This window comes from Haemaphysalis longicornis, unplaced genomic scaffold (assembly GCF_048455015.1).
Source record: "Haemaphysalis longicornis isolate Haplotype H1 unplaced genomic scaffold, Haemaphysalis longicornis Haplotype H1 scaffold_5, whole genome shotgun sequence".
NCBI classification, from domain to species: Eukaryota; Metazoa; Arthropoda; class Arachnida; order Ixodida; family Ixodidae; genus Haemaphysalis; species Haemaphysalis longicornis.
In genome coordinates, this window is record NW_027526385.1 from 110,328,813 (window position 1) to 110,355,581 (window position 26,769).

General features: G+C 47.0%; 1 protein-coding gene across 1 annotated transcript; it reads left to right on the forward strand.

Moving 5' to 3' along the window:
• The first annotated feature begins 11,867 nt into the window (after positions 1-11,867).
• On the forward strand, positions 11,868-25,018 carry LOC144138686 (TNF receptor-associated factor 3-like). Its single transcript, XM_077671088.1, has 3 exons — positions 11,868-12,365; positions 18,792-20,083; positions 24,818-25,018. The coding sequence occupies exons 1-3, from the start codon at positions 12,081-12,083 to the stop codon at positions 24,858-24,860; spliced, it is 1,620 nt and encodes a 539-aa protein (XP_077527214.1). The 5' UTR covers positions 11,868-12,080; the 3' UTR covers positions 24,861-25,018.
• The last annotated feature ends 1,751 nt before the right edge of the window (positions 25,019-26,769 follow it).

Sequence of the window (26,769 nt, forward strand, 5' to 3'; positions counted from 1 at the left end):
ATATAATTACGATAGAAATTCGGAGCACAAAAGCCGCCTTCGAGTACTGTGGACCACGTTGTTTAGGGCGCGATCGCGGTGGCTTATCACAAACCTTCTCATTGTATTTGCATGTGAATAAACAACGAACACTGCGCATATGCACCTTCTTGCACGCAGCCATAACGAAAAACAATTTGTGAAGAAGGGAATGTATGCTATACAGCCTGACGAAAATATCCCCACGAACTCTGTGAGCCTCCCGAACATCCCCAAACCCACTAATAAGACGTTCGTGACGGTGCAGAAAAAATAATGCGTTGGCCACAGAAAAAAAAAATTGGCCGCGTATCTGCTTCTTTCGTTGCAAATGTCGACAAAATACGGTAGTCTTTATCGACTTCTGCCAAGTAAATTCCTCCCTTCGCTCTCCCGCTCACCTCTCATGTTGTTCCTCTTGCATGGCGCTCCTCCCAAGGTAAAGACACCAAAGGTTTGCGTAAATCATTTTAAATTTACCGCGTTCCACTGCTCCAGGCCGGGTGTCTCGATGCCAACGCTGCCGTACGGCGGAGACGTGCGTGAATTGAGGCGCCCTACTTCAATGCTTATAGTACCGCGTTTCCTAGTCCACATGCGTTCCAAGCAGAACGTGGAGCCTATCTAGTGGAACCTTCCGTAACTGTTGCAGCTTCATTTCTTAAAATGTCGCCAGAAGCTATAGTGGCGCGGGCGACAGCAGGCGACGGCGAAGGGATTTTTTTTTCTGCAGTGGATGTAGTATTTTATTTCGCAAAAATCAAGCATCTATGATTTTTTTATAAAAGAGCACTGCAAATATTACTTCTTTATTTATTTGTTGTCTTATATTTGCGTAATATCTTGTTTTTCTTCAACAATGCTGACAAGTATAAACATTACACCGGACGTAGACGGGTAGATTTAGCTGTGACTATATAAGACTATTGCGCAGGCCTTGTGTTACTTTGACCGGGTGGCTGAATCGAGTCAGACAGACAGACAGACAGACAGACAGACAGACCAAAATTTCTGGGTTTAAGTAGCCCAAGAAAGACTATCGTCTTTAAAAACATTCATCTGATACAAGTCCACAACAGCGAAAGAAATAGCAGACAGCCGTTTTATTTCCTGCTGTGCGATGCGAGTTTAAAGGCCGCTGCTTGGAACGTAGCATTAGACTGTGGAGTCTTCATAAGAGCATCTCAAAATACTGTAGGGAAGCCTACGCACTTTGAATACTTACCGAGGAGTTCTTGGCGCTTTACCTCGCGAGTAATCTAGAAAGGGCGAGTTACACACGATCTTCTGAGCGATGCTCTGAAGAAAGTTGTTCTCTCTCTCCTCGTGTGTTTAAAACTTGTGGCGGATACGGCTTCAAATTATTGTCAGCTTGAAACTGACAAAAATAACTGAATTACTAGAAATACGCTTTTTATGCACTACAGAATCAAAGCGGACGATTTCTAGCTTAAACACTGCTGCCCCTCACAAGCGGAGTGTAGCAGACGGCAGCGGCGCGAGTCCCTAAGCCGACGTCAGAGCTAGGGGGCGCCACTCGAACATCTCACCGCCAATAGGTTCTGACCAAAACTGCGTGCATCAACGAAAGACGCGTCGACAAATGTGACGGCCACGCCAACATTCTGGTGAATGCGCTGCATGTATAGTTCTCAATCCAGTGTACGCTTCTAGAAAACAACGCGTCATACTGAAATTGGCTGCCAGGACGAATTAAACACTACAAAAAGTTTGTTTCGCAGTTGATATTTAAGGAGTTCACAGTAAAGTTTTAAGTATAGTGGAATAATCATCTGCTGCACATACATGGGATTTTACGGTTCCACTGCAAGAAAACGGACAGCCGTCATGTCTGCCCGCTGGAATACCACTCTTATCCTACCATCCCGCGATTAATAAAGTTGTTATCAATATATGTAGTCCTTAACTAACTAGGAAGGTGCTCTATGGAAAATTACAAACAAACATGTCTGTGTGCGTATGCGCACGTGCTTGGGTGTGTGTGTGTGTGTGTGCGTGCGCGGGTGTGTGTGTGTGTGTGTGTGTGTGTGTGTGTGTGTGTGTGTGTGCGTGCGTGCGTGTGCGTGTGTGTCTGTGTGCGGGCCAGAGTGTGTGTGCGTGTGAGTTTGTGAGCGTGTGTGCGTGTGCGTTTGTGTGTGTGTGTTTGTGTGCATGTGCATGTGCGCGTGTTCTTCTGTAGGGCTCTGTGCGGCCATCAAAGGCTAAAACTTTGGCCGACATGCCGTATACTCATTGCTGACACACTAAAAACAAGCAAAGAAAGAAATGAACCCGGCACAACCGTGTATGGGCCGCTCATGGTCAAGATGCAGCATCTGTAGTACTTAGAAGGAACGAGGGACGGAGCATGGAGGTTACAAAACGAGCATCTCGGTACTTTTCCAGTAGTGTGGTCGCGATAGCCGTCACATGACGTGTCTTTGCAACCTAGCTGAAGGGTTAGCTGGTTAAGGTTCTTCGTCTGTACATAGTGCATAGCACTGAATGGTGTTATCCTCAGCAGCTTCGCAAACCACCCAGACCTGCAGGAGAGGAGCACTCAGTAATTTATCCAGAATTATTACAATTCAATGTACTATCATCTGATCCAGCAGTGTTGTGAAGAGGTAACGATTTCGTGCTGTTTTGTCAACGAATAAATAGATGCGGTCAATGTAGCGTATTTCAAGGGGTGTTCGTGTTTTCAAGGTTCAGTTACGGATTGTGCCTCTTCTAGCAGAGCCCGTTGTTACCCGTTTGGATTGTGAAATAAAGCGGAAAACTACTGCAACGAACGCTTCGGTGGCATAAACAGTCATGGTCGGCGGCGGAACTTTATCTCGAGCCACGAAGCCGTGGTACTTTCTGGAAAAGGGAAAGGTCGAGGGGAATGAGCATTTGTTCTGGTTTGGCCTCAGAAGGGCGGGGGGGCAAGTGCTCCTTTTGCACCTCCTGCCGACACCTTGCAGTCAACACAAGTGTCGCAGCACAAACTAAATCTACATGGCGCTACACTTAAAGGGGTACTGACAGAAAATTTTGAAGGCGAGATAACTTCGGAGATAGATTGGTGGGAACACGCATACATCATCTGCAAAATATCAGCGGCGAATACAGCCTAGAACCCGTTTGAAATCAATTTTAAAGTGTGAGAAACACAACCGAGCAGCCAGCAGAGGACCACGCGCAATCGACATCCCGTGGATATTTTGTAAATAAACAACATCTAAACACGTCACGAGTTTGTGTTTGCCGCTTCCGCACTGTCGGCGGTTTTCGCCGGCTCGCCCGGCTCGCCGCTCCAGTCGGAGGGCGGAGCTTCTGCTCTCGAGAACCAATGGCCCGATCGTTGACGGCGGAGGTGCCGTGATTTCGTCGGCTCATCGGGCAGCTGGCCGCGACCAAAGTTCTGCAGTAATTCCAGGCACACTGTTTTTATTTCTTTTTATTTACAATGGACACGAAAACGCGCCGGAGACACGAAAAGCCCACTGAGCGAGCCGTACGGTCGCTGTGCAAGCGGCGGCCACGGCCGCGAAGTGGCGCACGTAGCTCGAGTGATAGCTTGTTACCGCTGCACGAAATTGTACCCAAAGTCCCAACCATGGCAGCTTATATGAAAAAGGAGTTCATTGTGCGATGGCGGGTTGCGTTAAAAATTGTCATCTGCACCGCTTACGAGAGCGGCAATTGAATATCCGCCGCAGTGCTAAGCCGAACACATCTGTAGGCGGACCTGTAGGCAGACCGACCGGCTGCTCCCAGCAAGCGTCTTGCCACCCACTGCCTCGAGCTTTCCGCGTCGTTCTTAAGCCGCGGTAGCATTTGCACTCGCAGCGCCTGCGTCACGTCCACGGTCGCTTTTAGATGCGGAGCATCTCTTGCTCGGGGGCATATCACTGATCCGTGCCCCGTCCGCAGCGCCTCTGATGATGATTGTGGCAGGATGCCCCTAGGGATTGGCCAACCAAAAACTCCATCACGAGATAGCTTCGCGTTCAACCACCGTCGTCATCTTCCCGTAGGGGAACCGCTGAAGAAGAAGAAGGAGAAAAAGACGAAGCTGCGAAGAGGAGGGCGTGTACGTTGCTCTCAGCTCGTGCACCAACGTCAACTACCTTTATCTCACCAACGCTGACGGAGACTACCGATTCTACCAGAGACGACAACATCGACAAGAACATGATTGATGAGTTTCGGCGCCTCGAGAACCTCCGCCTACTCACTGTCACACAACAGTACTCGCGTGCCTTTGCCATCGGTATGGACCCGGACGCAGAATTCCCTCTGGCGCTACTAAACACCAGATCACTCAACATAACGGCAACACAATGGAACCACACGGTACCCGCATGATGTTTCGCAACGTCATCAGGGTTCCCCACGGGAAGATGGTGTAATTTTTTTAATTAAGCGGCTCACGAGATCAGTACGTGGGGGCATTCGAAGAAACTTCCGGTGATGCGGATTCGACATTGCTACGGCAGCTCTGCTCTGTGATATCCCTCCGACGGTCACGTGGTCAGCTTTGTTCACACAAAATCCATCGTTTCGCGGCACCCACTGAAACCGAAACTGCGACTGGGCGCAAAAAATGCCTCTAATTAAACAACCGTCGCACGCTGAAGCAAATGAGGTTTCTACAGTTGACAAGTAGGTCATTAGCTACTTATCGCAACAAAAAAAAACATGCAAAAATATTATGTCAGTGCCCCTCTAACGTGGCTTGGCACCTTCGTGTGCTTATTCCACATTCTTAGTAAAAAATGTTTAGAACCTAAGAACTTATGCGTCACTCTGACGCAGAATGCTGACCTCATTTTGAACGTCCGCTACATGCTCGCCGCCACCACCCAAGAAGGAGCGGTTGCTTGCAGAGCTATTCCGCGTAATAAATTTGTCGGACATACAATTCTTTGATATCCTGTGCTTCAAGAAATACTGAAGGTTTTGAGCGGCAAATATTGGGGCATTCCAGATGGAAGTAGGTCATGGAGTTTTCCGAAGCGCAAACACGCTTCTCCAACTTATAGAGACGCTGAGCGTTCGTTTTCGAACGCAAAATACCGATTGACCACAAATACAGCAGAAAGCCGCAAAACATTTATATGGGGCTGGTTTTTGGTGGATAATAAGCCTTTCTTTTAGTGTCTAATGATCCCCCCTTTTACGTGTATATATTAAAATAGCGACACTTGTGTGGCCAAGTTTCCAAAGAAAAATAAAATTACGTTCCCAAAGAACAATATTTACCCGCTGTTTTTGTCGGAAGTCACATATTTATCTTAATATACGCTGCAGGACTAAATACAAATTGAGCCTATATAAAACTAATACAATAGCGGTTCACACCTACATATGCTAAATGACGCTTTTTAATGCCTGTTTTCCTCCATTTTTTTCTGTCTAAGGTTCCGGTATTTAGTTTATTACTGATGCTATTTGTACAGTTTGCCTTTATTACACGGTATTGTTTTTTTTTATTGCAGATCGTTGCCCACAGCCATCTACTTTCTATTGGTTTTTGGGATGACTTGAGGTTTCTTTTAAGGTGCTCAGTTCCTTCCCGGCACTTCATTGCTGGAAGGACACGATAGCTGTCTATCAGTTTTTTTTACTCAGATAAAACTACGCACTTGCCATCTGATACACTTGGCAACCAGACGGGCTTGGACTACGCAAGTGTCAAAATGAAAGTAACTACATTATCGCAGTTCAGCAAGGATGGTCAGTGTATTGCTTAGTTGTTTGCACCGGATAGAAAAAGTAGCAGTGGCTTAGCTCAGCTATGCCAGGCCCGGTGTCCGATTTTTCAATGTCCGATTTTTCAGGCCCGATTTTTCAATGCCCGATGTCCTTATCACTACAAAAGGTATTCTTAAACTGCTGTTACAGATCGATGTTAAGAAATCAGTGGGTCCTGATAATATTTCAAATGTTTTCCTTCGGCGCTACGCAGAGCAGCTATGTCCCTTTCTTGAAGCAATTTTTAAAGCATCCCTACTAACAGCTTCTTTACCTGCAGACTGGTTGTGTGCAAAAGTAATTCCAATTCATAAAGGTGGGAGCAAGCTGTCCATAGAAACCTTCAGGCCTATCTCACTAACTAGTTGCTGCTGTAAGTTATTGGAACATGTAATCAACAAGGCAATAATGACATATTTAGAAGATAACAACTTATTGTACCCAAACCAACATGGATTCCGTAAAAACCTGTCTACTGTTACTCAACTCTTGGAAATCACGCATGATTTCGTAACTACTATTAACTCACAACTGCAAACCGACGCCATATTTATAGACTTCGCCAAAGCTTTTGATAAGGTGCCCCACAGTAAATTGATTGACAAACTTGTATTTATTGGTATTAACAGTAACATAACAGCATGGATAAAAATGTATCTATCAAATCGTAGGCAGTATGTAACCGTAAACAACACAGCCTCTGATTCTTTGGAAGTTTTTTCCGGAGTACCGCAAGGTTCCGTTTTAGGACCCATCTTGTTCCTAATATATGTCAATGATATCTATATGTGCCTTGAGCCTAACGTTAAAATGAGACTATTCGCTGATGACTGCGTGATCTACACCACTATCCGCACTACTGATGACCAGCTTAGCCTTAACACCATACTAGCTAATATTGCATGTTGGTGCCTTCAGTGGGGAATGGAAATTAACGTGTCGAAAACAGCTTGCCTTAGCATAACTCGCAGAAAAACAATCCAGCATTTTAATTACAATTTGGTTGGCACAAACATTGCAAGAAACGACACTGTTAAATACCGGGGTATAACTTTTACAAGTAAACTGAAGTGGGATGCACATGTAAACCGCACATACATAAAAGCATATCGCCAGCTAGGGTTCCTGCGTCGAAAACTTGCATTGGCGCCTTCTAATGTAAACCTGACAGCATATAAATCTCTAATAAGGCCGATCCTCGAGTACGCCAGCATTGTTTGGAACCCCCATCAAAAGTACCTTTCCAACAAATTATAAAACGTCCAACACAAGGCCCTTCACTTTATCTATTCAAAGTATTCGAGGCATGACAGTGTCACTGAGCTGAGCAGGCGGGCATGCTTACCGACCCTCGCAGCCCGTCGCCGTGTCTGTTCCTTAAAGTTTCTTTTTCTTTTATATCACAATGGTTTAAACATAGATAAGGGCAACTATATAAATCTGCCTAACCATCACTCCCTTCGTACCAACCATAATAAGTGCATCAGACCATTCATGTCACGCTGTGACACTTTTAAATATTCATTCTTCCCGTCAGCAGTGGAAGAGTGGAACAAACTGCCACGTGAATGCGTTAACATTTCCTCTGCAGATTCATTTGTTCAAAATGTAGAAAGATTGTTTTATGAAGAGTAAAAGTTGTCCTTTTTTGTTTGTGAGCGCTTCCGAACACACTGATCACTGTAATACCTGCTGATGCTACGATGATGTTTTGTGACCTGGCCATGATTTTGTGCAAGAGCTTCCATCGTTAAGTTTTAGTTTCACCAGCATCTTGTGATTCTGTTTCTTTCGTCATGTGCGATATTGCTTGGTTTCTACTCGAGTGTGCATATTTGCACGCCCACCCTGTATGAGCCTGAGAAAGGCTTACAGTATTAAATAAATAATAATAAATAATAATAATAATACGTAGCGTGGGCAAAGGTTCAGCTGGTTATTATTAGGTTTCCTGGTTGTCTGGGATTAGCTGATTATCATGCTTACTGCAAACGATTTCCAATCCAATCGAATTCAATCCAATCCAGTCCAATCCAATCCAATCCAATCCAATCCAAGCCAGTCCGGTCCAGTCCAGTCCAGTCACTGCTCCTCGCGCATGCGCAGCATGGCTGTTCAGGAGCCACGTGAAACGGCCATCAAGAGGCTCCTGCGCACCGTCAGACTTGGCTACTGCGCAACGGAGGCGCACAGCTGGGCACGCGCCGGTGCCAGTGCGTCTGCTGCGGCTATGACCTCACTACTCTCGAATGCGCAGACCGGCGTATGCGCCAATCCAATTGTCTACACACCCGGGGCCCTATTCTCGACTGTACAAATTCCCGATAAATTCACCATGGTTTTTTTTAGGGGCGAAGCTCCTTAGGGCGTGGGTATGTCCATCCTCGACGTATGTATGTAGCCACCTCTAGTTTAGTTCTTGGATTGTTTACTAGATGGCGTGGCTACCTCTAGTTTAGTTCTTGGATTGTTTACTAGATGGCGGTACTTGCATATGATGAAAAGATGCGCTTGGATTGTTTAGCTAGATGGCGTGGCTACCTCTAGTTTAGTTCTTGGATTGTTTACTAGATGGCGGGGAGCGTTGTAATAAAATCCGTTCGCTGTTGGCGCGCGCTCGGAGTCGCCCGATGGATAAGGCTGCAGATGTGCGAGCCCGCGAGGCAGAAGCGCTCCGTGAAGCTGCGCGACGCCGCCGCCAAGATCCTGCCGTACAAGAGCGGGAGGCCGAAGCGTGTCGTCTGGCTGCGCGACGACGCCGCCAAGATCCCAGCGTTCGAGAACGAGAGGCCCAAGCGTCACGGCAACGGCGCGAGGACCCTGCCGTACGCGAAGCGGCACGGCTGCGGCGCGAAGAGGATCTCCAAAACGTCAGAGAACGGGAAGCGGCGCGAAAGCGCGCGTATCGGCAGGCAGACCCCGATGCAGTGAGAGCTCGTGAGGCGTCTGCAAAACGCATCAGGCGAGCTCAGCCCCAAGGTGCCGACGCGCGGTTTACGCGAGACTTTCTAGACGTTACGTTCGGACACAGATGTAGTGGGCGAACTTTCACTGAAGAGTCACGGTTTTACCGATGATTTCCCCTCAGGAGCTTCGCCCACTCATCATCATTCACCCCGTGGATATGCTGTGAATTTTTTTTTTTTGCGTAAGCACAACGTAAGCAATCAGTGACGTGATGCACGTATAGCTCTGACAACATGCAGTGTAATTTGACGCCTCACTCATAAAGATTACACCAAAGGTATCGAACATTGTGCATAAAAGATATAAAAACACTTGGCATGTACTATAAAAAATAATATGGCAGTTGAGGCTGGCAAGAGGCTGACTTTTCTGCAAGTCAAAATTGGCGTCAACCCCACAAGACTATCGAGTAACGTTGACCCAAAAGCGAGCAAGGGCCCTAGGGCCCTATTCTCGACTGCACAAATTGCCGGCAATTCGCCCACGTTTTTTTGCGTAAGCACGACGTAAGCAATCAGTGACGTGCTGCACCTATAGCTATGACGACATGCAGTGTAATTTGACGAGTCACTCATAAAGATCGCTACCAAGGTATCAAATATTGTGCAAGAAAGATATAAAAACACTTGGCATGTACTGTAAAAATTAAGACGGTAGCTGAGGCTGACAAGAAAAACACATTTATGGAGGTCAAATTTGGCGCCAACACCACAAGGCGATCGAGTAACGTTGATCCAAAAGCGAGCGAAAGGCGGATGTCGAGCTTAAGAACATCACACAATTTTTTTACCGTATCTATTTATTTCTTTCAATCGCTTTTATTAACATAGCTGGGCTCTCTGCTTCAAAGCAAGCTTTGTTGCGTTATCACCTTCCCTGCCGCCACCGCCGCCACGCCATCGTCTGCTGCTATGTTACAAGTTTATGGCGTAATCACAGAAAAATACGGCCGGGACCATCGCTTCTATGACACATAAGAGCAGCGAAGCGCTGCGCCTGATAATCCCGGAGCGCACCGATGTCGCTGATTCACTCATTCGTCAAGCTCGACTTCAATCAGCGCTGTAATGAACCAAATAGTCACTTTTCTTTGTTATTTTTCTCTTGAGATCGATCATGTCACAAAACAGCTTACTAGGACGAGTATGAACAAATGCCATGCATTGGGTTCTCTTTGTCATGGAGAGGCTTGTACTGCCCTCTTATGTTGTGGTTACGCCAAACAAATATTTTTTTTATTTTATGGCCAAACAAAAGCAAAATACTGCACGTTATTTGTATGTTCCATGATCGCTGACTTGGAAGAAGTTGAAACTATAATTTGTTTCGGTAGGAAACATGCTTTAAACAGCGCGCATGCGAAACTGCGCCTGCTGCAAATTGCCGCACATTTCGCGGAGCCGTAAGCCGGGGCAATTTTTCGCCCTATTTTGCTCGTATTTTGCGACAAAACCGCCGCCATTTTCAAGCTGTTACTTTGCATTACGTCACTTTTACGTAGGCTGAAGTTGCCAATGCATGACGTAATCGTTCCCGCCAACTGTTTAAATTACGTCACGCCTTCTCAGCCAATCACAGAGGGGGTGTGTATTACAAGCAGTATTGTTGTTGAATAGCAAAGACAGAGGCTTACGTTGTCATGTCCGCTGCATTTAGTCTGGTGTTTCATTGCCGCCCAAAAATTATGCGCATTTAGTAACGAGAAATAAGGCAAACTTTAGAACTGTGTCCGTAAACGACATGAAACGTAAAAATGACGACAGCACACACAACCGCTTTGTCAACCGGAAGCACGTGACAAAAATTGAAAGCCAATCAGAAAAGACTTCCGGAAAATTGCCTGAATTGCCGGCAATTTGTGCAGTCGAGAATAGGGCCCCGAAAGGCTGATGTCGAGTTAAAGAACATCACAGATTTTTTTACCGTATCTATTTATTTCTTTCAATGACTTTTAGTAACATAGCGGGGCTCCCTGCTTCAATGCAAGCTTTGTTGCGTTATCACCTTCCCTGCCGCCACCGCCGCCACGCCATCGTCTGCTGCTATGTTACACGTTTATGGTGTAATCACAGAAAAAGACGGCCGCGACCATCGCTTGTATGACACATTAGAGCAGCGAAGCGCTACGCCTGATAACCGCGGAGCGCACCGATGTCACCGATTCCCTCATTCGTCAATCTCGACTTCAATCAGTTCTGTAATGAACCAAAGAGTCACGTTTCTTTGTTATTTTTCTCTTGAGTTCGTTCATGTGACCCAGCAGCTTACTAGGACGAGTGTGGACAAATGCCAGGCATTGGGTTCTCTTTGTCTTGGAAAGGCTTGTACTGCCCTCTTATGTTGTGGTTACGTTAAAGAAATGATTTTTATTTTATTTCCAAACATAAAAGCAAAATATTGCACGTCATTTGTATGCTCCATGATCGCTGACTTCGAAACAGTTTAAACTATAATTTGTTTTGGTAGGAAACATGCTTTAAACAGCGTGCATGCGAAACTGCGCCTGCTGCAAATTCGCGGACATTTCGCGGCGCCGAAAGCCGGGGCAATTTTTTGCTCTATTTTGCGACAGAATCAGCCGCCATTTTCAAGCTGTTACGTAACATTAAGTCACTTTTACGCAGCCTGAAGTTGCCGATGCATGACGTGTCGTTCCCACCAGCTGTTTAAATTACGTCATGCCATCTCAGCCAATCACAAAGAGGGCGTGTATTACAGGCATAATTGTTGTTGAATAGCAAAGATAGGCCTACGTTGTCATGTCTAGTGCTTTGAGTCTGGTTTTTTATTCCCGGACAAGAATTATGCGGTTTCACTAAAGAGAAATAGGGCAAACTTTAGAACTGGTGCCCGCAAACGTCATAAAACGTAAAAATGACGACAGCACATACAACCACTTTGTCAACCGGAAGCACGTGAACAAAACTGAAAGCCAATCAGAAAAGACTTCCGGCAAATTCCCAGATTTCCCGGGAATTTGTGCAGTCGAGAATAGGGCCCCCATACTCCATTGTATTGGATTTCCAATACAAGCCAATTTAATCCAATCCAATCCAATGCTCCTCGCGCTTGCGCAGCGCGGCCCTCAAGGTCCACGCGAAACTGCTTAATCTCGGCCAGTGTAGCTTACGCTACAAAATCAGCAATGCTAAAGAGAGCGAGTACTAGGGGGGCTATCGAGGTCCGGCAGGCACTCATGCAAGAGTGAAGCCCGATAAGCGTCGAGACACACGCAAGCGATGGGCGTGGCTCTGACGTAACTGAACCGAGACTTGTACACGTCTACTCTCGTCGCAGACTTTGAACGAAGGTGGTCGCGTTCAGTAAATACTTTGCTACTTTCCTGCGAGATGGCGTCAGGCGGCCACGAGTACACGCTCGCTGGTTTTTCACAGGAACTGGACCGCAGACCGCTCGTCTTCGTCGAAGCTCTCCCAGCGACCAAATTGTGCAGTGCGTGCGGAATCGTGCCGAAGGTTGTCTGCCTCCTCCCATGCGAGCACTTCTTCTGCAAGGAGTGCTATGAGCAGTGTGAACGCAGCGGTCGTGTCACTTGCCCCCTGGACGTAGACACTTGCTCGGACGAGGAAGTCACTTGGATAACCCATCAGGACAGAAGCGTCTTGGCAAAGCAGGTAAGGGGACAATATCACAACGAGAATCTATTTCCTCGCTCAATGCTAGCAACTGGCAGACAAGTACGTCTGAAGCAGTGGCGGTTGTTACGATACATCGAAACTAGTACTTGTATGTCGCAGTGATGGTTATCTCAACGGCGCGGTTAGGGTACTAGAATGTTGATAGACCGAAAATGGTAAGCCTTTAGCCACCTGGGTTATTGCTAAGACGTTGAGCCCCTTTGTTTTGCGTTATCAGTTGGCAGTGGACCGGAACTGAAACATGCGGAAATGTCAGCGAGCAAGTGTTTATGGCCACCTTCAATCTGGGAGTGCAGGCTGTAAAACCGCGGCTAAACAGCGGCCGTAATATAAATCAGTGGTTACGACTCCTGAATACACCCAGAGCCCGGCATGTTGATGTACAGGGGAAATTAAAAGAAATACGAATGGAGCACACAGCCACCGACGCATGCCGCGCCGTCTGGCTGCACTGTCAGTAAACTTCGCGCATGCGTGGTTCCTTCGGATCGTTTGAGGGTGTGGACTACTGTTAAGGGAAATGCTTGATAAAGAAGCGACGCCGGTAATATATTTTGAGGCGTATTTTTACGCTCTGTCGCCGCTGAGCTTCATGTTATCTAATACATTTGGGAGCCACGCGCGCAGCAGGCTGATTGCAGCTAGCATGATGCCCTTCAGCGATCATCCTTCTCAGTGGCGACGCAGCGTGAAATGGCGACTCGAAATAAACTACTGGCGTCGCTTCTTAATCAAGAATTCCCCATAAATGTAGGCCACACTCTCAAACGCCTTCGAAGAAGTGCACATGCGCGAAGTTTACTGACTTTGCAGCTACTTGGCGCAGCAGGCAACGGAGGTTGTGCGCTCTTGTTCGCATTTCTTTTAATCCCCCCCCCTTCATACAAGCTGCCGCAAAATAAAACGGACCTAGCCAGAGGCGCCCTAAGACTATCGGAAAGACATCTTTCGGCCCAGTGCCTGCTGTAGAGATTACTGAATCCGCATGCGTATCCATCGCTATTCAATGCATATCAATTTACTAAACTCACATTCAGGACGTCGTCGTGCTCGAATATGCACTCTTCGCTGCCGCTATGGTGATCTAGCAACAGTGACGAACACAGATGCCTCCTTCTCCTCCAAAGACGAACGCGGGGTCACAGTAATTGTTCCTCCTACCCACCCGCCCTTGCAGATAATATACTCGGGTGTTCCTTCCACCCTGTCTCTCAAGGCTCAAACAATCACTGACGCAATATTATCCTTAGCCACTCCTGGTAACCACGTTAACCTCAGCGACAGTCATGATGCTATGCGCTTGTTTCAGGAGCAGTCGCTTCCAATCAATATTATGCGTACACTCCATGCTCGTCTGGCCAGACACACTGGTACTAGTTACGTGCTGGACTGGGTTCCTGGTCACGCAGGTGTCCCGGGCAACGAGATGGCGCATCAGCTCTCCCGTGCTCCTTCCCAACCTAGATACTCGGAGAAGCCCTGGCCAATCCCTTTCCACCCACCCACACAGGCGCGACAAGCTCATCTACATCGACGCCAGATTGTACAACAGTTAGTCAGGGATAGGCAGACTCTGCCGTTTCCCTCTCACCTGTTACCCCAGGCAGATGCTTGTCTTATCCGGCAAGCGCAAACGGACAGCCTTCCAACCCCGCACATACTACATTGAGTAGAAGACCATCGCAGCCCTGGACGGTGCTAAAAGTGTTCTGGCTTTCCTAATACGCCGCATGTTCTTTGGGACTCGCAACCGGGACTCGCAACTCATTTTAAATCCTTTTCACTTCTTCCCTCTTCTCTTCAAGGCTGGCTCGAGCGGCCGAAGGGGACACACCGAGCGGCCTTGTGGCGCGCTTTGATGGCTCACGTTCGTCAGGTTCTCGCGTCTGTATCGATATTTTTTTTTCTTTCAAGACCCCGGACTTTGGGAGCCTTTTTCTTAGTTCTTGTGTGTCGATAAAGTTTATCAACAACAAAGCAGCCAACAAAAAAATAGTAACGAGGCGCTTGACACGTAGAGCCGTGAGCTTAAGTTTACGGGCCTTGGTAGCGGTGCCAAAAATGGAAGCGCTGCGCCAACTAATTGCGCGGCAGTCTAGACCCATGCACAGCGCAGGAGCAGCTAATGAGTATTGCCTGCACGCCACTGTCACTTGCCTCTTCCCGACGGGCTTTTTCTTCGATAAGTCCGCGCCAAGGGAACTAGGTTGTTTAAGAAAACACAAGCGTATCACAAGCGTATAAACTTGAGTAACTGAAGGGGGGGGGGGGGGGGGGGACGGGTCGACCGGGGCAGTACACAAAGTTAAACAGCAAACGAATTGCGGTTATAGCCAAAAGCATAGAGGCTGACATAGAAAGAAATCCTGGAGAAGAGTGGGAATATGCCAGGCTCATCAAAACTATGCTGGAAAAAATAGTCAAGGTGGAGAGGGCCAATCCATGGAGAGGAAAGAAAACACCCAGAAGCTGGTGGAAAAAAGAAACCAAAGAGGCGATAGATAGGCGTAAACAGGCGTCTAGAGAGCACAGGCAGTCCAAGAGGATGGGGAGACATCAGGAGGAGGTGGACCTAAAATGGGAGCAATATAAGCAAACGAAACAGGAAGTGCATCAATTAGTGCAGCGAAAATAAAGGGGGACAGCGAGCGATGGGCAGCACACATACGACGAAGGGGTAGAGACGCGCGGAAAATGTTTTGTAAACATGTGCAGGCATTATGGAAACGCGCGAGTCCCACAGAAGGCGGTACTATAGAAAACGAGCAGGGGCAGATGCTCAAAGAGAGACGAAGCATTGGCATACCTACACAAAATCATTACGGAGAAGTTCGGTAAAGTGGATGAAGAGGCCCCGTAGCGACACAGAGATGTCGCGACGGGTATAGGCCAGAATGTCTGGAGATAGATGGAGGAAAGCTGAAATGGAAAAGAGCGAAAAAAAAGGTCCCAAAAAATACCGCGGTAGGCACGGATGGGATACCGATGGAGTTGATTAACCAATTAGGACCGAAGAGCAAGGGAAAGCTACTTCAAGCCATCAGAACAACGATAGGAAAAAAGGCAATACCTGCCGCGGGGCAAATGAGCAGGATGAACTTAGTGTACAAGGCCAAAGGAGACAGGACAAACCCGAGCTTGTATAGTACAGTAACCGTCACGTCAGTGCTGTACAGAATAGCAATTTGCAGGCAGTGAAGTTCGACCTATAGCAGCGGGTATAAGAAAATGGGATATTAGGGGAACTTCAAAATGTCTGAGTTTCCAAAGGACAGAAGACAACACAACTTATTTGTTGTACGCCAATGCATACAGCTAATTGGCATGGCGTATTCATGGGACAGTGGTCATTAAGGGTAACAGAGTGGATCCCTAGAGAAGGCAACCGTTGCAGGGGGCGGCAGAAAGTTAGATGGGCAGGTGAGATCAAGAGGTTTTTGGGGATAAATTGGTCGCAGTTAGCACAGGACCGGGGTAATTGGAGATTAATGGGAGAGGCCTTTTCCATGCAGTGGGCGTAGATAAGCTGGTGGTGGTCGTGGTGGTGGTGGTGATGATTATGATGATGATTATTATGATGATGGTGGTGGTGATGAATGCATACAGGTGGCGAAGATGCAAAACCGACCTTTGTGGTTAGCCTTTCTGGACATTAAAGCGGCGTATGATAATGTAGACATGGAGCGGCTATGAAGTATCCTGCAGGACGAGGGAGTGGGGGAAGACTTCATTAGCTTATTCAGGGAGCTATACCGGGAGAACCAAGCGCAAATAGTGTGGGAGGGGATAACATACAATAGGCCTATATACACCTACAAGGGTTTGAAACAAGGATGTCCTCTCTCTCCGCTGCTGTTCATGATTTACATGGCGGAGTTAGAAAGGAATCTAGAGGCCAGTACGCTGGGGTTCTACTTATCATACACGAAAAACGGGCTGGTGGTAGAACAACGGGTTCCTGGACTAATGTATGTAGACGACATATTATTGATGGCGGACAACAGGATAAGCATTCAGGGCTTGATGGATACATTTGGTGAAGAAGCAACGCACCTAGGGCTATCCTTTAGCAGAGAAAAATCGGGGATCATAATCTTTAACAACGGCACGGAGCACGAAACCATATCAGTGCAACAAGTAGAAATACCACGGGTGAAAGAGTATAAATATTTAGGAGTATGGCTGAACGACAGCGAAGATTACACGCACGCGCATGAGGCTCACCTTAAGAGAAAAGGAAGACGGAACACGGCTCTAATGAAGCATAAAGTCCTCTGGGGATACAACAAATACGAGGTGGTAAGGGGAGTCTGGAAGGGGGTCCATGTACTAAGATTGACTTTCGGAAGTTCGGTTCTGTGCATGAAATCAGAGACCCAAGCGGGCCTGGAGGTAAATCAGAGGGCGGTAGGCAGACTAGCAAAACTACAAATGAACAGCAAAAACAGCAAAACTACAAATGAAGCTGTAAGACAAATGAAAAAAAATGTGTTCAAAAACTGCCCGAAATAACGGCTCGAAAATATCTAACACCTGGACAATAGTTGTTGAATGAGATGCTTCAAGCATAACTCAAACAATAGGTGCCAACAGGTGGGGCACAAGCCGAACCAAAGCAGTTAATTTGAATTTATCAAACATGGACGGAATACACCATGGAGGAAGCGAGAGGACATAGCCAGAGCTTCAGGGCTGGGAGAGGGACGCAGGGGAGTGTTGTCTTTCGCCTGCGGTTGCAGCGAAGGAAGGTTATATACGCGCTCTTTTTTCGGTAATGTAGGAAATTGTTCCACGGATCTCTCAGGAATTCCTCCATATATCTGCAGCCACAGCGTACGTTCCATTAGCGGTTGGTTGCAGGCATTATGCATAGAAATGTGGAAAAACGCATTGAACGGCTTTACCGCACTAACAAACAAAAAAATCTGAAATTACACTTCTAACAGAGTACAAAGGCTTAGCAGGTGATAGCAGTGCAAGCGTTGAGTTGGTCCTATATGCTTGGTATTTTGGGAGAACATTCTTACTATGTTGTAAGAGCACTACGGTAATTGATTTTTGGAGAGTGACTTTGTCGAAAGAAAAGACTAAAATATTTTTGAGGAATTTCGTATTACGATGGAAGTCCGTTCGAAGCAGATTTGGTCTTCGCGGATACAAGCAACCCTCACGAATGTCTAAAACCCTTCACGCGCACCGCACTGCATTCCGGGTAAATAACTTGTTTTTACAAATTCCGCAATGTATTTTGAGGTCTTTTATATATCCAAGTGTTTTTTTTTTTGCTTACAAAAGTCACCCATACAAAAAGCCAACGCCTATCTCAGGATTTCAATCTAATCAAAACGTACAATTGATTTTTTATATTGCACCTCTAATGAGGTGAACACGGCTCAGAGGTCCTAGCTACTGCCGCAACCTATTGTGGGGGCTGGGGTTATCAAATTTGAGAACTACTCCTTTATAATGTCGAAGGGGCTCACTAAATATATTTTTTTCACTATTTACATAGAGAAAGCATTGACAGTTAAATAGAAATCTGGAGGAAATCGCCAGAAAGTTGGCTTTGCCGCAATGCACAATCTCTCCACATTTGTCTATGCATGCCGCCCATAATTGAGTAGGTATCGCTGCTAAAGGCAAATTATTTCTTTCTGAACAAGGACGTGGTTTCGACCCCAGCCATGGTGGCTGCTTTTCTGAAGGAGGCGAAAGCGCCCGTGTGTCAAGGTGTAGGCGCACGTTAAAGATGCCCGGCTGGTCAATTATTCTGGAGCCCTCCACCACGGTACGCCTCATATCCCAGGTGTAACGTTGGCGCGTTTAAACCCCCAATCAAATATATAAATTTCTTTCGGAAAATGTAGATATCCCAGGCCCACACCTGTATTAATCCGGTTTTTTTTTTCTAAAGAAATCAATTTCTGGCTTTATGTCAACCAATACCAAACTCGGCTAATCTGCATTCAGGGGCAAATAACTCGTCTAAGGCTCACTCGTCATGTCTGATAACCGTGAATATACCGGCGTACCCGGACATCAACGGACATCAGCTGCAATTGTTTATATTGGCGCTAACACTACAATCACTGAGCTTTCGAGATACAAGCGACATTTTTTTTTCGTCTTCGTGCGCTATGGATACGGTACAATGTGATTCCATGCTTGGATGTGTATGTGTGTCTTATATGTCGTTCATACGTGCTGGTGTATAATATCTGAACCAGACAAGTGTTGTGCATAAGTATTCGTTATTAGCTGTTGCAAAAATACTATATTTTCAAAAGTACCTCTACATGCCGTCTAAACTAGCGTTCTTTTCCTAGGCACAAATTTCTTACTCCTGTTACAAGTAACCTAAATACCGCAGGTGACCAAACACTTTTTTATGTTTCGATGCAGGTTCGATGCTGGAATCACCACAACGGCTGCAATGTTGTCACCGCTGCTGGAGACATTTTGAAACACTTTCGCCACGAGTGCGGGAACCACTTGGCAACATGTTTCAAATGCACCGGAGAAATTCTTGCCAGGGATGTGGTCGCACATCTGGAATCTCACTGTGACGCCTCCAGAGGACCCAATGCAGCTGCAGTTCAACCAGGCATGGTTTCTCAAGAACAAGAAGAACTTAGCGCAACATGCTCCGAGATTTCGAATGGCTTTCAAGGAATACACAACGCCATCTTAATGGAAATGTCTTCGATGCGAGCCGAGCTGAAAGAAATGAGCCGTTCTCTGAAAATCGGCGCCGCCGCTACAATTTCTCCCAAAGGAACGGGCGGTAGAAGCTTGGAAACCGGAGCAATAGAAGACTTGCTTAGCCAAATGAGGATTCAGATGGCTAAGATGAAAGATCAGCTTGGCGAGTTCATGCAGAATGTGTATGCTAATCAGCAGACTTTTCATAATAGTTTTGAGGAAAAAATTGAGGCGCTCAAGCAAAGTCTGAACGACACAGTACTATCACGATTTATTCAAAGTAAGCTTGTTCCATTCAGAGAAGCAATGGGAGACGAGCAGCGTGCAACAAAGGCGGATTTTGATCAACTTTCACTGGAGATTAATCGCCAATACAATCGAATGAGTGAACTTCTTCGTAGGGCCGATTCAAATCAAGGAGCACGTATTCCAGGCTCTCAGGAAGGTACAGACTCGCGCGCGCAGAGGTTGGCAGAGACTGCGTGCGCGATTGCTTGGTCGAAAAACAGCACTGCTGAAGATCCCCGGAATGCGCTGGATCTCCTGTCTTCAATCATGCCTGTTGCCGCAACGCACACGTGGACCTTTGAGGGATACGAGGTGCTCAAGAAACAAGTACAACAACAGATGGCCGGAGTGGAGGAAACCTTGGAGCCGGTGTACCTTCGGGGATACCGCGCGAGTGTCGGCGTAGAGGTTTATTACGAGTTCCAAAAGATTTTAGTATATTTAACGTTTGAACTGCACAAGGGAAAAATGGATCGCTATCTGGAATGGCCGTTCAATCTCCAAATCAAGTGGAGCATTCTTCACCCACAAGGAACCCAGACTGTGGAGCGATGTTTGACGCCTAGTCGAGTGCCACACTACAAGAACAGCTTTTTAAGACCGGTAGAAGGGAGTACGCGACGCATTGTAACTTGTGGCAACGGTATCAGCGTAGAGTCTCTGGAGACGCCGGGCTTCATCAAGGACGACCGATTGCTCCTCAGGTGAGAGGTCCCACTCATTGATTCGACACCCCACTTCCCCCACTTTCCGCTGATTTGTTCGCATATTCAGAAGAATGGAAGTGCAAGTACCACTCGGTCAAATGTTAGTTCAGAGAATGTCTGACTATCGCGTACGTAATAATTGTCACACGCAGAACACAGAAAAAGCCCACACTTGCGCAAGCGCATACTTCTCTTAGGAACATTCACGTCTAAAGGAGTCCCTCTTACTAGCACGATTTCATCCTTTTCTGATTTAAAAATATATAGAAGGAAAGTAGCAGTGACCGAGCTATAAAAATGCATGGTTTTTTGCAGCATTACTTCTTAAAAAGAACTTTCTATTTGTAATGCTTTCCAAAAAACAGATATACTTTTAAGGTCACACTCCTGGTCCTAAAACGTCTTTTAGCTTCAGGTATACTGACAATACCGATTATGTTATCCGTGCATGTTGCAACTTTGTCCCTTGTGGAAACACGGAAAGGGTCCCAGTATTCTGTCGCAGCTCATTCTAACCAGTGTAAACCACAAGAAAACATGAAAGCAAATTTAGGCTCTGTTCCCACGTACGATATTTCGCGTAAAATAATGCCTCGGAATAATAAACACTTCGGCCTCTTCTCTATCCGCAAAAGTGTCAGAATTGAAACCACGAACCTGCAAACGCCTCATTGGCAGTAATGATTACGAAGTACTTCTCGAGATATAAAATGTATTACGATTGCTTATTTAGGTCTCATTAACGAAACTATTACTCGCCGGTACTCCAGCGTACTAGGAACATAAGTTATCTTAGAGTAAGCCAGAGGACGCGGGTTCGATTCCCGGCCGCGGCGGCCCATTTCTGATGGAGGCGAAAAGCAAAAACGACGATTTGTTCGAGATTTCGGAGCACGTTAAAGATGCCCAGGTGGTCAAAATTAATCCGGAGCCCTCCACTGCGGCGCGCCTCATCGCCGGTGAAGCGTCGGCGCTTTAAACTCCAGAATCAATCATTATGCTTTAGTGCAAAGTTCTTGACACTCATTTTTTAACTCAGTGCTTGATAGCTGACGTGCTGAGGGTTCTTTGTATCTATGTACTGTGCCCATCTGCTGCGTTCTTAGTAAAGGCTGGCGGTATTGTAACCGAATAAATTTCCTGCGGGAGGCGTCAGCGACTTGCAGGTCACTAGGGTTCGGGCTCAGAAGTATGAATTTGAACGGGCGCACTACAGTTTTGTGGGGCCCTCAAACTTCGGAGCAGGTTCCATGCCCAGGAGAGCGGCTTCCTGGTGTCCAGCTTGGAGAAGCATTCCCATTCCCACTCCCGCTGGGCGAGCTTGGTCATATCCTTCTGAATCGCCTTTTCAGCTCGCCTCGAAGCACGGATATCTTTGTGCGCTTCTGTACGACGTGCACATCTTCCTGCTCTTCGACGCACTGCGCGAAGTTTCTTATACTCCGTGCCGGCAGCTGTGTAGCTAAGAGGAAGGCTAAGGACTTTAATGCTTGCCTTTCGAACTGTTGCCAACGTGTCCCCGAAGTCCACGATCTCTCCGAGTCAACCGCTTCCTCCCTCACCAATCTGGCATACCTCGTGGAACCTGCCGCGGTGGCTCAGTGGCTGTCGCGTTGTGCTGCTGACCCCAAGGACGCAGGTTCAATCCTGGCCGCGGTGGCAGCTTCCCTGATATGGGCAAAAATCGAAGACGCCCATGTATCGCGTTTTCAGGTGCTCATTAGGGATTCTCAGGTGGTACAAATTAATGCGAAGCCCTCCACTAGGGCGCGCCTCAAAGCCCAGGTGTAGGTCTGGCGTATTAATACCCGCGAACAAGCATACTTCGTTGTGCGGTCTCGGTGCTCTGTCCTCGTGTCCGGCATACCGCTTGAGCAGCCCGCCTTCGCCCTAGAACAGCCCGAATGCATTCGCGTCCTCCCGGGCTTTCTCCTGAATGAATCCTAAAGCGGTTCGGCCCCTGAAATACCGACTTCCGTATATCATTCGTGTTTTGTTTTTTATACCTAATGAACACCCAGGCATGGCAGCCCATTTGCACTCGGGCACGCCACTTAACTGCCACGGTATGAAGATGGAGCATTGCTGCGGGTCGTATCATGGCAGCGAAAACGTTTCCTAATTGCGGCTGTTCCCTTACCTCTTGATACCCCTTTCCGGCCTCAATAACTGAACCCACAAAGTGAGGTGTAAATGTTGTCTAGGAACATGATTACAGTACAGGAGTTCCCGAGGAGAAAAGTGCGCCTGAAACTTTCGTGTCCCTCGCGCCAATTTCTCATCAATTTTCTTCCCTCACTGATGAAGGCATAGTTGCCAGTCAGCAGGGGACTGAATTCGGGAGTTTTCCAGCATAGCTTAACCTGTACAAGCACAATGTTATTACGTAATCTTGATACTGACTGCCAAATTGGTGGAAATATAGTTTGAACCTGATCATGACGACGCTTTGGACACCAGTGTGATGTAATCAGGGTTGTTGGCGCGCCGGAAGTGAACAGAGCATGCTCTGTGCGGTCCTCTCGCCACCTACAAAAAACAATGCTCGAAACAAAGTATAACTGGCGCGAATTTCACGATGACGCCAGATAAAGGGCTTCCGCTCATTCCCTTCGTTCAAACTTTGATCGGGCTTTTGCTCGTGTCAATCGTTTTTTTTTTTCTAACACCTTTAGGAGCCGTACTGCACATTTCTGAATTTACCTGCGCACTTTTGGGTTATTGATCATCTTTCTTCTAGACAGTGCTACCTCTGCTTACGTCTCTTCCCCTCGTCTCGGTTTCCTTCGTTCTCGGGAAGTGTAAGACAGAGTGAAACGAATCAGTCAAACGACTGACGCGGCAATGTTGCAGTGGCTTCGCGCACGAGAAGATTTAAAAATGTCTCCTCGTTGACAGTCCGCAAATGCCATTAACAGTGGCGGCATCCGTCGGAAGTGTTTATTCGTAATATCGCGCGTGTTTCGAGGAGCAAAACATGGTGTCACGGTTGCCTTAATTGGGTGCGCTGTTAGAAGATATGGGGAGTCGACTCAAGCGAGCAAACAACCCCACCGAATCTACAGGGCACTGGTGACGAAGGGGGTGGCCGTCTGATGTGCGGCTTTCGCCGAACAGAGCGGTAAGAATCAGTCAGCCTTGAACGAAAGCAACAACAGAAGGACTTATATTTGAACAGGCAAAACACTGTACAAGCACGAGGACATCTAACGTTAACGAGAGGTAACAAAACGAATACAATTGAGGGAAACAGTACAAATACAAAATGTATAATAAGGAGCTGTATCACGAGGTGGAATAGTTAACTAAAAGAAAACGAACAGTTCGATGCATATGAGAGACAGATTCCCACAATATTCACCGACCGGGCCGGACGATGCACCGCTGGCGGAGGTGATTCGGCTACCTGGGAAGCTTGCTTCGCTGTATGCCAGGCCGTTCGAGGCGATCACGGTGATTCGAGGCCCAGGAGTACGTTGGAGTCCTCTAGGGTGCGGGTCGCCGATGGTGTGGTGCACAAACTGGCAGAAACCGTTGTTAACATCACGACGTTCAAACGTAACTAACTTGCTTCGGCTCGGATTCTCTTCTTATAACTGCGCCGGCGCGGAGAGAGGGGGCACAACACAACGCGCCAGCCACCGTCGAGCGCACAACTTCTTCTCCGTTCTGGAATCATCGGCGCGCCTTAGCACTGGCAAAGCTACGCTCGCCCCCTCGAAAGAACTCGAAGCTTCGGTGAAAGCTGAGTGGCGGAGCTTTTATTTTAAATGCATAGCATTTTAGTAACTCACAATGTCACGCGGCGTTGGCGTGCCTTGTCGTAGTCCGCATGCGCGCCTTGTCGTAGTCCGCAACCAGGCCACTACACTATAAAAGAAATAACAGTTTCCGGCGCCCGGTTTCGAACCCGTGACGCCACGGGCGGAACTGCCCAGCGCACTACCGACCGAGCCACGAAACCGACACAGATTTCGATGCACCGAACGCGCCTTATATCCTTCACTCATTTCTCGTTTGTTTCGAAAGCGCCACAAGTTGTCCCGCGCCTCCAAAAGATGGCGACACGGGTCCCGCGATCGAGAGATACGACTTGCCGGCGCACCCCCTCGGAAATGCTGTGCATTTGATCGTGCCCCTCGCGAGGGGGATGTCTTTTTTTTTTCTTCCTCCATTTTATGTATAGGCTTCAAGTTTCACCGATGGCGCCGTCTCCTAACTTTTGGTATTTTCTTGCCGGCGAGCCGGCGAGTGGTCGGGGTTACCGCCGCTTCGTTCGAGAGAGTTCCAGTGTTTTCTCGGGGCGACTAGAACCGAAACTGAATGAATCGGATGACTGTAACAAGAATTAGGCGCTGTACACTAATATGAAAAAGCAATACGGTACTTTTGGACGTCGTACGCTCGAGTTTGTGACACATGGCATCCGCCGGAAAGCTAAGCTTGTATGTGCGGCGACAGCTTACGAAAATGCATAAACTAGCACAAAAATTACGAAATTGACAACAGAAATCGCGAAGATGAAATTCTTAAGGATAAATGAATGACGGAGTATTGATGCTGTAAGAAAGCGCATTGTGCCCCGCCTAATATAAATCATGTCATAAAAAAATACATCCGCGAGGTAAAATCTTTGCAAATTTTACCCTTTCTATGCACGGTATCTAAGGGATGTGTTATGCGGTGCTTATTCATCCACTGGCGTTTTTTTTTTTTTTTTTCTCTTTGCAGAGTCTCCCTCGAACATCCCGCAGCCAAAGTATCGGAACCATGAAGCAGTCTTCAGAGCGCAAAGTGCAAGGCTCAAGCGCGATATTTTGTTGGGGTTTTGTTTCCACTAATAAAGTAGCAGTTGGCTACACTGAACTCCACCGCTTTCAACCCGCGCTACGCTAGAATCAGAGTAAATAAGAAACAAATGAAAATAGTCAATCAGAAAAGGAACAACACACGAACACTTTTGTATTTAGTAGCAAAAGCCCTCAACACAACCTATCCTCTTGTCCATTGCAAATGCCCCAACGCCTTTTGTTGTTGTCAGTCTAGATGCGCCTTTGCCCTGGGGCTGACACCACGCCTGCACTCTGACACCTATCCCCAGCAGAGAAAGAAAGAACAGTTGGTAGCATCCGGGCAGCCCAAAAGTAAAACATTTACATCCTATTCTATGTCTCAGCACATCTAAACAGCCCGCAGCCAATGTCATCTTTGTAGTTTTGTTATCATATGCATGGTGTAAACATCAATAAGAATATTTCCGAAACCACTAAATGTGCCTGCTGTGCAGTAATGTAGGACATTTTTTGCCTTACTTACATGTTCCAACATCCCTATTGCTCGAACAGCAAAGGCCCTCGGGGATTGTTCAAATCGTCCGACAGTTTTCTCCCAAGACAGCTTTTAATGCCAGACGGGAGTAGTGTAAGAGGCAGGGGTCTTTCTTGGACGATTACAACTTCCTGATAAATACGGGCCCGTACATGAACCCATTATACTGAAACAAAAAGTGTTTGTTGCGGAATGATTAGAGTTGATAAATTGGCAGTGGCACATGCCCAGTCCCACATTGCCTGCAATCTACCGAAGACGTAAATATTGCATTGCACGGGGAAAATATTACTGTGGACGCAGTCAAGCACGCATGCCGACAAAGGTTACGTATACTGTATACTATACTATCTACTACACTCTTCAATTGATTAGGGGTTTTATAGAATAGAACATCCTGTTCTGAGAACGCGCGTTCATCACCAACACACACTCAAGGTTATGATTGACAAGCACCCACAAGAGAATAACCACATGGCAGCCTGATAACGTAAACACTTCGGCATAAGCGCGCAGCAATATCTACATACCTTTCATTGCTCGACAGAAGTGTCACGTGTACTATTTGTTCTATTGGGGCCTCTGCACCAACCAAGGAAGAACTTGGTTATGCTGGTGTGCAGAAAAGCCCAGCAGATAATATTTCTAGATTTTTCAGGAAGAATACTGCAATGCTGAAGACTATACAAAAAATTGGCCGCGTATCTGCTCCTTTCGTTGCAAATGTCGTCAAAAGACGATAGTCTTTGTAGACATTTGCCAAGGAAATGCCCCCCCCTTTGCTTTTCCGCTCACCTCTCATGCTGTTCCTGTACCGTCGCGCTCATCCCAAGGTAAACGCACTAAAAGTTTCTGCAAGGCGATTTGAATTTACCGCGTTCCACTGCTACAGACCGGGTTCCTCGATGCCAGCGCTGCAGTACGGCGTAGACGCGCGTGAATGGAGGCGGCCGACTACAAGGTTTACAGAACCGCGTGGCCGTGCTCCACGTGCGTTCCAAGCAGAACTTGGAATTTAGCTAGTGGAACCTTTCGTTGCTGTTGCAGCGTGATTCTTCATATGCCGCCAGGAGGCGGCGGTTTTCTGCAGTAGATGTAGAATATCATTTGTTATCGAAAAACCAAGCATCTATGAACTTTTTAATAAAGGAACACTGTAAATATCCCCTGTGTCCTAAGTTCCTGTCTTGTATTTGCGTAATGTCTTGTTTTTGTTCAACAAAGTTGACAAATATGAACACATAAACCGGGATTAGACGTTTACATTTGGTTGTGAGTATAGAGGACTATTTGCAATATCAATGTTACTTTGGCCGGGTGGCTGAATCTAGTTGCAGACAGACATACAGACAGAC